The sequence below is a fragment of the Diadema antillarum genome, unplaced genomic scaffold (genome assembly GCF_040938485.1).
Source record: "Diadema antillarum isolate AM-2024a unplaced genomic scaffold, OU_Dant_1.0 seq00001223_RagTag, whole genome shotgun sequence".
Classification (NCBI taxonomy): domain Eukaryota; kingdom Metazoa; phylum Echinodermata; class Echinoidea; order Diadematoida; family Diadematidae; genus Diadema; species Diadema antillarum.
The window spans coordinates 277,337-289,727 of NW_027272013.1; the positions used below are offsets into that span (position 1 = coordinate 277,337).

The following is a 12,391-nucleotide window of genomic DNA, read 5'->3' on the forward strand; positions in this document are numbered from 1 at the left end:
CTACCAGAAGAACTGATTATCCGTGGTACTGGGATCATGCAGGCCGGTGTCCTCTCTGACGTAAGATACTTCCGGGTTCAGTTTCTTCTTTCTGAATATTCGCCGCAGTTTCCTTGAAAAGAATTAGAAGAAGAAGAAAATGATGATTATTATAGGAAAGATGGTGACACCATTAGTGCCATTGCATCTCAGTAACATTACCAGAAAGCGTTCTATAATATAGAAAATACGATGTGTCACGAGAAAGCATATCTGATCTAATATGGAGTGTAGGCCTACTTAGTATTGAATTGCTTAGTTTTAGGCAACGAATTAATTGACATCGTAAGACACTATACATTTCCTGTTTGTGGGAAGAAAACGTGACAGAAAACAATCATTTAGAATTAACATATTGTTTATTGTTTTGTTTATTTTTTTAGCGTACATACTTTTAAGCACATAAAAAAATATGCAGTTGAAATTAACGGCAATTTTCACAATGCAATCATTAAACTCGGTAGAATTAAAAAAAAAGAACAATACAATTTTCATTAAAATTGAAACATAAACTGACAAAATATTTATAAATGGCGAAGACCATTAAGTTTTTCTTTTTCTTATCAGCATGTGAATGTTAAAAGTTTATCTACTTTACAATCGAATGCAATTAAACATCTCCAGGCGTATTTATTTGAATATTGTTCCATTTGACAAAGCTTACTAAAAAAAAAAAAAAAAAAATGGAATGGGCTCACAACGATTCAATATTTTCTCACTTGCTGCAACAGCGGCAATAGCAGATCCAATCCACGCACGTAGCTCGGCATTCTGAACAGCGCGCCCTCACTCGTTTCAAGCAAGAGAAGGTGTCATCCCGGCAGTAAGTGTAAACGAATACCAACAAAACCAAGACGGCCGTTGCTATGCCAACGTACATCCCTATCTGTTCCATCATGCCAAGCCTGCGATACGGGAGATAGATAGATAGATAGATAGATAGATAGATAGATAAATTGGGATGGATAGATAGACAGATAGATGGCTAAATAGATAGATAGATAGATAGATAGATAGATAGATAGATAGATAGATAGATCAATAGATATAGATAGATAGAACAATAGACGGATAGATAGATAGATAAATAGATAGATAGATGAATAAATAGATAGAGGGAGAGAGAGGATGACAGAGAAGAGGGACAGAAGGTAAAGAAAGACAGTAATACCAATATACATTTTTTTTTTCATACATGAATGTCATACATTATCAGCCGGGTGTAACTATCACGTATTCAATATGGGCGCCATTTCAAAATACACACTGACCATTTACTATAGTGAATGGACCATGAAGGAGGGCCATCTCCCTGAATGGAAGAAATTTTGATAGAAATCATTGAGCAGACTTATATCGGACAATCTCCGTGTTTCCCGGCCTTCGTATGCAAGATTTTGTTTTTGCGTTTGTTCTTGTGTTTTTTTGTTTATTTGTTTGTTTGTTTGATTTTTTTAAGTTCCAAAATTCATTCACTGCCTTTCCATTCTATTCATTGTTTTAAGAGTTCACTCATCGCGTAAAAGAAGTCACAAGTTTTGATCATTTTACTTTTAAATCAAAGAAATTTCAATTCCTATTATCACTGGGGATGTGCCTTGAATGAACCTTGAATGAGTACTCTCCCAAAAGCGAAGACGCTGTCCTGGAGAGGGCTGTGCTGTGCGGTGTGCTGTAGCATGTGCCTGTGGTGACGTGAGCTCAGGTGCATCTATATACAGGTGCAGGTGCTCGGTGCGGGTGTGCCTCTCATTACAGCATCTTAAGAGTAGGGGGCGGCGCCATCTGTCTAATGACAGGGAGGGCTGCACTCCTAAAGGTCATCAAAGTACCTGATGTTACTACTTTGGCAGGGAGAGTGTTCCAGATTCTTATGGCTCTGGGGTAAAAACTGTAGAGGTGGCAGTTGACTCTGGAGTATGGTTGGAGGTATGACAGGTTGTGGTTCCTTGTGTTATTTTGTGCTATCCTGATTTCTTCTGGCATGGTTATGTTGACAAAACCATAGTGGATCTTGTACAACATCTCGCTTTGATGGAGGATGCGACGATGCTGTAGTGTATCCCAGCCGAGAGAAGAGAGCATAGGGCTGACACTGGATTCCCTTGAGTAATCATGGAACACGAACCTGGCTGCTTGGCGCTGGATGTTTTCTAACATCTGGCTGTCTTTCTGGGTATGTGGGTTCCAGGTGCAGGTTGCGTACTCAAGCTGAGGTCTGACGAGTTGGTTGTATGCAGCTACCTTCACCTTCTTGTCACATTTGCCTAGAGTTCTCCGAATGATGCCAAGGGTTCTGGAGGCCTTAGCCTGGGTTTTCTGTGTGTGTACACCCCAACTCAGGTCATTGGTAATTGTGACACCTAGGTATTTGTAGGATTTTGTCTGCGTTACCTCTTGCCCATGCATGATGTAGGAACATGTCATTGGTTTACGCTTGAGGGTGATGGTCATGTGTGCACACTTCTTGATGTTGAAGGCCATGTCCCATGTCTCTGCCCATTTTGTTAGGGTTGTGAGGTCTTTTTGGAGGAGTTCCTGGTCACATCTTGATCTGATGCATCTGTATACCACACAGTCATCAGCAAAGAGCCGGATTGGTGATGAGATCTCGTCACAGATGTCATTTATGTATACCAGGAAAAGGGTAGGTCCAAGGACCGACCCTTGCGGCACTCCAGATAAGACGTCAACAGCTGAAGATGAAGAACCATTGATGGTTACTGTCTGAGACCTTCCCGAAAGAAAACTCTTAATCCAGAGCAGAGTATGGCCACGTATACCATAGAAGTCTAGTTTGGAGATGAGCTTGCAATGGGCAACCTTATCGAACGCCTTGCTGAAATCAAGGAATAAGGCATCAGTCTGGTGTTGTTGATTGATTGTTGAGGCCCAATCATGAACAGCTTCAGTCAGTTGGGTTTCGCAAGACAGGTGTTGCCTGAATCCATGTTGGTTCTTCACAAGGATGTCATTGATGGCGAGATGTTTAGAAACATGACTGAGGATAAGATGCTCCATTATCTTGCAGCACAAGCATGTCAACGATATTGGTCGATAGTTAGCTGGATTACTTTTGTCGCCAGATTTGTAGATACTGGTAACCCTGGCTTTTTTCCAGTCTTGGGGTATCTCGTCAGTTTCATAGGATTGTTGGAAGAGGTGTGTGATGATGGGCGACAGCTCTTCAGCATAGTCGTGTAACATTCTGGCTGGTATTCCATCTGGTCCACTTGCTTTGGTGGTATTCAGTTGCTTCAGCTGTTTCAGGATGCCCGATTCCCTGATTTCGAGATGTTCGATTGAGTCATATGGAGAAGGACCTTTATCAGGAAGTTGATGTGAGTTCTCTCTGGTGAACACTGATGAGAATTGAGCATTTAGAGCATCTGATTTCTCTATATCAGTGGAGTAGTATCTGTCACCGACTTTGAGGGTTGGTATGCCAGCAGATTCTCTCCTCTGAGACTTCACATACCTCCAAAACTTCTTTGGGTCAGTTGTTAGGCTGTCTCCGATAACATCGTTAAGGAAGCGACTGTGAGCTTGGTCTGTCATACGTTGGACTGCATTCCTCTTGCTTTTGTAGGTTGCCCAGTCTTGGGGAGATCTTGTCCGTATTGCACGTTTATACAGCCTATCCCTCTTGTTCATTTCACGGGTTAGGTGGCGTGTGATGAATGGATAGCTGGGTTTGGTTCTGGACTTCTGTTGAGGGATACTCTTCATGATTTCTAAAAGAGATGTCTTGAAGAACAGCCAGTTCTCCTCAACTGTTACATGATCGGGTTCCCTGTTGAAGTAATGATTGGCCAGGACATTGCATCTTTCCTTGATAACTTCACGGTCAGCCTTGTCATACTGAAAAATGATCCTGGCTGGTTTCTTCTGTAGTTTAGGGACCATGTTGACGCTGAAAAGGATGATGTTATGGTCACTGATTCCTGGTTCCACACGAATACAGTCGACTACTTGAGGGTTAGTAGCGAGGATCAGATCAAGTGTATTTCCGGAGTCTGGTCTCGTGCATTCTTTGCAAAGCTGGGTGAGATTGCCTGTGTTGATGAAGTTGAGGAACTTAGAGTGGATGGCATGTGTTCTTGGGTTGGTGGTTGTGGTATGCTCCCAATCGATGTCAGGAAGATTAAAGTCACCTGTGAGAATGACGTTTGGCAATTTCCTCTGTTTATTCAGAATGTTGGAGTATGAGTTTTGCAGTTCGTCGATTACTTCTGGCTTGGTATTAGGTGGTCTGTAGAAACTGCCAACATAGAGTTTTCCACTTTTTGGAAAGTCTATAGAAGCCCAACACACTTCTGCTTGGCAATCAAACTCTGGTCTTCCAAGTGATGCAATATCCTGTTTGATAGCTAGAAAGACTCCTCCTCCATTTGCATTGCGGTCCTTTCTGTATACCTCATATGTGTCTGGAAAGATGGAGTAGGTTGGAATTTCACTGTCGAGCTTGGATTCGCATCCAAAAATTATGTCAGGGTTGTGCTGACTTATAGCAGACTGGAAATCAAGCTTGCTTTTGTCTGATTTGAGGCCATTGCAGTTGATATGCATACCAAGGAGCTTGTGCCTTTTGGGTCTGGACAGTGTAGTTGCTTTGGTTTTCCTTGGAGTGGAGTTTGCATTTGGCGTGAAGTTCAGACGTGAGATATCAGATATGTCTAAAAATTCATTTGGATTGTCAAGGTTTTCGGCATTGCTTAGTGAAGAAAAGCTGTTTGATCTGTGCATCTGTGAAGCCCGCAAATGATTTACTTCATTTCTTTATCGTTGTTAATTTTGTTTGATTCTTAATATAACACAGTTTTATACAGCGTATATCCCGGTAAACCCGGTCTCGTGTGCTTTGGCACTGACCCTTGAACTCTTCCTCCTTTGTCCTCCTCTTCCTATCCTTTTTTTTTTCTGTCCCCTTTGACCCCCTGTTTATTCTTTCAATGCGTATGTATAAGAGAGGTGATTTTTTTTTCTGTCTGTGTGTGCGATTAAGTGCGTATGATTTGTTTTATGTTTCCCCTGTTTCTAAGGAAATTTATCTTATTGTATCGTTTGACTATTTCTATCATTTTATTGCTCACGAGGGGACTGCATTCTACAAGCTAGGCTTTTTAGCAGTTCCCTCCATTTCCGACATCTTTCTCTTGATACGGATCAGTTACAGTTTCTACGCATTTCCTTTAACTATGTTATGAATAATTGTAAAAACAATGAGCTGCATTGATTTCACTTGAATATGCAAAAGTCCCGTTGTACTCTTAAATTTTATGATGTCGTATTACTCTACACTTTTGTCGGAAATAAAATAAAAGGAAATGAAATGAAATTGAAATTAAAAAAGTATTAGAAATCATAAAGCGCATTAAGTGTGTATATCGTTAGTTATCATAAATACAATTATGAACTTGTAATATGCAGGCCTATGCACAGTAACGTAGAGCCTTTTCATCGATTCCTTATAGCAACTACATTGCAGTGCTGCACTCACGTTTTATTTTTATTCCTTGTATTGTGTTTTGTCGAAAATGAAAAATATGATTTTAATTGAATTGAACTGTTTTCATATTAGAGGACGAGTCAAAAGCACTAATGAATAAAGAAAAGATTCTGATCGTTATCATAACCTCTCCGCGCTCTGCTCCTCGGTCGTCTGGCAACAGCTGTGGAAGTTCCCATCAGCATCCGCCCGGTCGTTATGGCAACACTGGGTGAAGGTATTGGCCGTACCGTCTGCGTTGGTATCGGGGCAGTAGTACGTGTTGCCCGGGTACGAGGCGGGAAGAGCAGGGTCTATGGCACAGGGCTTCAGTGAAGACATCTCGGATTAACTTGTTCCCTATATTACGAAAAATATTACTAAAAAGTAATGTAAGGTATAGATAATGCAATTATAAAAATAATGAAATGGAAAAGAAAAAGAGAGGAAGAAACCTGACAAGGAGCTAAAAAAAAGGACCTCGCCGTGTGATTCGTCATTTACCTAACATAACAGTTATGAGCATCCTTTGAAATTGGTCGTTGTTGTGATGCATAGAAAACACACAAAACACATTCATTAAAAATATCGAGCCATTAGGTTATTGAAGTGTTAACGGACATCTTTATCTTTATCTATCTATCTATCTACTTGTCTTTAGTATCTCTCTCTCTCCCTCTCTCTCTCTCTCTATCTATCCATCTATATCTATCTATCTATCTATCTATCTATCCATCTATATCTATCTATCTATCTATCTATCTATCTACCTATCTATCTATCTATCTATCTATCTATATCTATCTATCTATCTATCTATCTACCTATCTATCTATCTATCTATCTATCTATATCTATCTATCTATCTATCTGTCTATCTATCTATCTATCTATCTGTCTATCTATCTATCTGTTTATCTATCTATTTAGAATATCTAATGTAGTTGACCTGTAAGTAAAAATATATACAAAAAGTGTACATGGGAGAGAGAGATCTGGGGGGGGGGGTAAAAACAAATAAAACATATCATAATTAAACATTATGTATATGTATTTCCTTTAAAGAGACGTGAATTGAATTTCAAACCCGAATTTCTGTAAAACAACAGTTCCGTTAAAATCATCAATTTGTTTTTGTATTGTCAATGCGTTCGTCGTAATCCTCATGTTATCTTTATCTATTTATCGAATATTTCATTTTTGCCTCCTTTTTTCTCTAGCTTTCCTTTACTGGGTTAATGTTATTGTTTTTTACCCTTGGAGTACGGGAATCTTGCGCACTTTTTTTTCTTATAATGCAAGGCAACATATCACAGGGAAAGACAATCATGACAATAGGTTCGAATATTTTACATACAGAATTATGATCTTTTTATACGTTGTTTGATAAAGGAATTTAGTATCCCTGATGTGGCGGCAACAATAATCTAACGTTTAGTATTTGATTCGTGCAACAATATAAAAACAAAACAAAGCAAAACACAACAACAGAACAAGGGCAATAAAGAAAATGGAACAACTGCACTATCAATGATTTCCAGTTTGTTTATTCAATGTCTCATATGGATACATCGTGAAAATGATCAAATTCAAATTTGACATTTTGAAAAACAAAATCTATTCCGCTTACCTTGCTTAAACAGCCACAGGCATCAAATGATGTATATATTTCCTAGAAGACAGTGGCGTAAACAAGTTGAAAGACACACACTACCCAACCCTCAATTGCACTGGTCTCTGTAAACACTGTCATCGCATGAGGGTTAATATACAGTATCAAGATAAAAAAGCAAGCATGTGCGTATCTCCATGGATGATACACAATTGATATTACATGTGTTCTGCAGCAGTACACACAAAGCCAAGTCCGTAATATACAACCCAATTCATATCAACATCACTTATTGATCAGTCATCTTCCTCCCCCCCCCCCCCCCCCCCTTCCCCGGGTTCTTCATTTCATTACGCAGCTAAGTAAGAAAAATCGATGACATATATTAACCGGAAGGTAACTTAATAACCTTCCTAATATCATGTATAACATTATGGTTGGCGGTTCGCTTTCTTGTGTAATTGAAAGCAAACCTCAATTTGGCTGCGCCAACCACCACTACCTGATTTGCATAATTTCAACATTATTGCCTTGATTGTAATAAATGTTTTATGAGGTACACTAATGAGTTTTTCACTGTGAATAAAAGATTACGTTTGCCTCCGCAGTGGACAGAAACCATCAGAAGCAATGAAACGAAATGTGTTAATTTATGAAAATAAACAACGTCATAATACATAAAGATTTCTAGCAACTTGGATCAATTAAAAAAAAAAAACATCGTGAGCAGAACATGTGTAATATGAGCGCGGAGGGCGTAATTCTAGTCTTCTTTCAATAGTGGGACTCTCTCCTTCCATCCTCATCATTTTGACTTGTATTACACGCTTTAAGTATATATTCACAAAGATATAATTGCGGTTTCTTTTCTTCATCTGCTTCTCATTTTCATATGTACTTTGTCAAATCACATTCTGCAATAATTACAAATATCCTGTACGTATGCAATGTATATAATTTCTTTGTTTATTCGATGGAAGTGAAAATAAATTTGAATCTTGAATCTTGAATCTTGAATCAAAGAACACAAGGTTTATGGATGGTGTTGGTATTGGGCAATTATGATTTGATTCCTTCCTCTGGTAATAATTGGCTTATAGCTATTTCAGTTTGAAGAAAAAAAAAGATATAATAACATGTATAAGCTTAATTTTCTGTGATCACCGACTAATAACATGATATTTCAAATTATACTGTGCTCAATTAGTTCGTTCAATTGACTTTGTATTTCATTCATGGATGAAAAAGGAATTAAAAAATCAAATCAAATCAAATCAAATCAAATCAAATCAAATCAAATCAAATAATTTTGTTTTTGCACACTCGACTCATTTGCGAAGAAAAGTTAAACAGAGTAAATATTTCAAGAGCTCACAAATCAGAATCGGATCCCAGCAGATCCCTAAACGTTCTTTCCTCAGTTTTTTCTTCCCACTGTATCTGATCTATTCTCTGCGTTTGTTAGCTGGAAAACTTCCGTGCGTTTTAAAACTCAAGTGTAAATACAACTACCTGACATCAGGCAGAGAGCGTGGGGGAGGGGGTATTTTGATATTATGAATATAGTTAAAACAATAATCGAGCACGAATTGAGGTACATAAGCACATCGAGATGGTCATTATGAAGAGCGTCATCTACGCCCAGAGACCACACAGTTTCCGAACACCGTCACCGAATTTTTTCATATCGATTAATCGATTACTACCTATTACTCAAGACATCGACCGTTTCTCCCCCACCTTTGTGTCAAAGCTTTAGAAGCCTGTTGGTTCTCATTCCTCCCAAACACTCTCGTAGCCATCTTGCAGTGGTTTCGCTACTTTTGCTAACAGCAGTGTTTTAATTGTGCAAATCTCTAAAACACAAGCCGTTTTGTTTGCAGACCATAAGTCTAGCCAACAAGCACTATTTTTAAGTGACAGTCTTGTCCTAGAGTTATAGGAATTCTTCTTTGAAAGGAATTCCGAAGACCATGGCCAGAATTCGACGTAGCACGATCGCACTGTGGTGTGCAGTTCTTACACTCAGAGTAGCACAGGGTAAGTTTTGACGAACACTCAACTTATGTCCTATGAGCCATATTTGTTGCTGTATTTTTTGTTAATAACTTTCAAAATAACTTTAACGTAAGGAGATAGCACATAAAAAGTAATGGAATGAGATGAATGTCTGTTTTCTATTCATTCCTTCACATTGCATCCTGCACTACATGCTTATTGTACCAGCTTGTACCTACCTACCTCTCAAATAATTATGCTATCACGTTCAAAAACTACTCACAATGTATTGTTGTCTGATTTGCCATGCAATATTAGTCCTTGACTGATTTTGAGATGCCCTCATCTCCTAAATTAATTCACAAATTTGCAAGCGATGTCATGTGCTTTTCTTGTAAATTCCTCTTTTCCATAATTATAGAGTTACAAAATAAGATTGTATTGCTTACTTGTTTATTTATCTAAAAACCAAAGTTGATATCATTGTGATATTGCATCCATGTTTTGTTGAAAATTATGTGATTCAAAGTTCCTTAAAATAATTATGTACTCATGTAAGCGTTATGTATGTTGCTTTGTATTACTTGATATGGAAATGAAATCATTTGAATTGAATAATATTGAATTGAACTGAAGTAACGATTATTCAGTCATGTTGTAGAAAGATTAAGGAAAAAAAAAACCAGTCATACTCAGTAGTATTGGTTAAGTTTGTGACTTATTCCGTTGTTGGAAAATGAACCTAACTGCACAGTTGTTTTCAATGTCTAATTGCAACGATGAATTGTCAAATAAATCACAAGGCAAGACAATCATAATTCATGTTAAAACATGTTGCCAAATTCGTAAATAATTTATTGGATTTTCCCCTGCTCGGATAAATGGCCCAAAACTTTGGAATAGTATGGAAAATGGGCCTTAAATCTGCCATGTCTATCTATGATTCTTTAAGTAGATACATTCTTAATGCCTTTCCTTTTATGATATTTTGATTGACATTTGCTGAATTGTTTTTGGTCTGCACAGATGACAGATTTCTTTCTTTATCTTGATTTCATATGTCTAATGTAGCTAGTTACCAATAATCATGCCTCAGGATTTCAACCTTTTGGATTGCAGTATGTTCTCGTATATTTAACCCAATGCCTGTGTCGAGATTTCCTCAAATGGCGTCTTTACAGACTCTGCTAATTCCATCCATTTCGTTTTCTTTCTTTTTCCTTCTCATTTCTCTGTCTTTCTCTAGACTCTTCTCTTATGAATTTCTTTTCATGACTTCATCATTCTGATATCTTTTTTTTTCAGTATCTCCAGTATATCTTCTTCACCTTCTTTCTTCCCTCGCCTTGTTCAAAAAAGTGAACATGATATTGTTTTTCTTCTCTTTATCCCGTTTAAAACAGTGTTGTTCCTTTTTTCTCCGTCCTCCTCTCAATCATTCTCTCTTCTTTTGCCATCATCATTATCATTGTCATCACAATAATTGTTTTCACCATTATGATTATCGTCATCATCACTGCTATATAAGGTGTTACCATCGTAACCTCTGTAACCTTGTCCCCCTGCAGTATCCCCGACAACGTGTGCTATCGACAACACCCTGCCGGAGACCGCGGCGGGCAACAGCTACGAGTGCCCGGACACCCTTGACGATGGGACGGAAAACACGTACAACGTATGCTGCTGGAATGACCGCCCGGACGAGTCCGGCAACTATCACACGTGTTGTCAGGACGAGAGTGTTGCTAGCGCAGAAAAGTTAGTTGTCAAGAATAATTTATTAATGCTGATATGGTCCCATGTCACTTTCTGTCCTATACCGTCACAGAAATGAAGAAGTACTGTGCTAAACAGTCTCCTCTACGAAAATTGCTCTTGAGTATATCTCAATTCAAAAAAATTCTTTCCCCTTTCATGCCTATGTCCTTTTCTGGATGAATGAAATATTCTCTTTTGTCTCTTTTCATTGAGAATTTGGAGCAAGAACAGTTTTTTAAACTAGTTTAGAAGTCCTGTTTTTGGTCTCATCTGCTCTCTGTATGCATACGATTGCACAATACATGCTTGAGGGAACTGTGTGAATGTGCGCAAGAAGTGCAGGGTACTAGTAAACCAAAGAAGACGAAGGGAGGCTATTGACAGATGTAAAGAAAAATCATTAAATGAGTGAACATTCTCAATGGCTCGGAGCTGCACATGGTAAATTTCGCGTTTCCTCGTAGAAAAACGACTCATAAACTAATCACTTGTTTGTTTGTTTGTTTGTTTGTTCATTTGTTGTTTTTTTTTGACAGTACCCTAGCGTTTCGCCATCATTATGTAATCGAACCACGTGACTATTTCCCCTTCCATCATGTTCTTGTCTCTTCACGCATGCGTGTACAGAATGCAGCAGTTCTACAACACTTGTATCATCATCGGGGCAGTGACGGGCGCGGTGATGCTGTGTGTCTTTATGTGTACCTACTGTCACGAGGATACTTTCTCGTTCATCAAACCTCTGAAACGATCGACCCGGAAGTGTTACAATGGCTTCATGGACGCAATATGTTTTTGTTCCTGTTTGCCCAAGTAAGTGTTTTTGTTTTGTTTCGTTATTGGTAGTCAAGTCCTATATACCATATTTCTGTCGATTTGTGGTGTATGATTATCTTTCAATGTCATTATGTTTACAATACTATAACTGTTAGGGATTCATCAAACTTGTATACTATGGCAATGTAGGCCCTATGAAATATTTTTTTTCATTCACATTAAATTCTTGTTCATAATTACACTTTGCTTCGGTGGTAGAATTTTAGAAATTCTCTCCTTTACTAAATCTGTACTTGAAAATTGAAATCATAACATGTTTTTAAAGATGATTGTTCTTGTTTCTTTTGTAAATTGGTAAAATTTCTCAATTTCTTACTGAATCTATTTAGTCTTGATAAATTAATAAGCATTTCCATTTAGCCTTTCTCCAATAAAAGATATCATGTGAAATTCGGAGGCTGCCGAACATATAGATTGTCATTACCAATCTCTTCTCTGAATTTCGATGTGAAAACCAGTAGTGGGATTCAAAACTCGACGTTTCTCATGCTGCCCTGTTAATCTATTCTAACCTTACCAGACGATTTCGTCGCAAGGAGAAGCGTGATGACCTACCGGATGCAAAGAAACAGACCAACAGGAACCGGAAGAACCCGGAGTACGATATGCCGACCTCTAGCGACCAACAGGAGATAGTCATGGATCCCTTCTGGACATAA

At 38.3% G+C, this 12,391-nt stretch overlaps 2 protein-coding genes across 2 annotated transcripts; one reads left to right on the plus strand and one right to left on the minus strand.

Annotated features, from left to right (window-relative positions):
• LOC139744970 (uncharacterized) lies at window positions 1–5,869 on the minus strand. The gene is made up of 3 exons (XM_071655379.1): window positions 5,676–5,869; window positions 759–944; window positions 1–112 (listed from the first exon to the last, which is right to left on the minus strand). The coding sequence occupies exons 1-3, from the start codon at window positions 5,867–5,869 to the stop codon at window positions 1–3; spliced, it is 492 nt and encodes a 163-aa protein (XP_071511480.1).
• A 3,243-nt stretch (window positions 5,870–9,112) lies between these two features.
• LOC139744971 (uncharacterized) lies at window positions 9,113–12,391 on the plus strand. The gene is made up of 4 exons (XM_071655380.1): window positions 9,113–9,179; window positions 10,706–10,895; window positions 11,523–11,708; window positions 12,253–12,391. Exons 1-4 carry the CDS (start codon window positions 9,113–9,115, stop codon window positions 12,389–12,391), a joined length of 582 nt encoding a protein of 193 aa, XP_071511481.1.

Excerpts from the sequence above, each read along its gene's own strand:
- LOC139744970 (XM_071655379.1), bottom strand. The coding sequence starts at position 5,869 with ATGTCTTCACTGAAGCCCTGTGCCATAGACCCTGCTCTTCCCGCCTCG. Across the intron at positions 945-5,675 it reads GAGGAGCAGAGCGCGGAGAG|GCTTGGCATGATGGAACAGA; the intron begins GTTATGATAACG and ends CCCGTATCGCAG. Across the intron at positions 113-758 it reads TATTGCCGCTGTTGCAGCAA|GAAACTGCGGCGAATATTCA; the intron begins GTGAGAAAATAT and ends ATTCTTTTCAAG.
- LOC139744971 (XM_071655380.1), top strand. The coding sequence starts at position 9,113 with ATGGCCAGAATTCGACGTAGCACGATCGCACTGTGGTGTGCAGTTCTT. Across the intron at positions 9,180-10,705 it reads TACACTCAGAGTAGCACAGG|TATCCCCGACAACGTGTGCT; the intron begins GTAAGTTTTGAC and ends GTCCCCCTGCAG. Across the intron at positions 11,709-12,252 it reads TTTTGTTCCTGTTTGCCCAA|ACGATTTCGTCGCAAGGAGA; the intron begins GTAAGTGTTTTT and ends TAACCTTACCAG.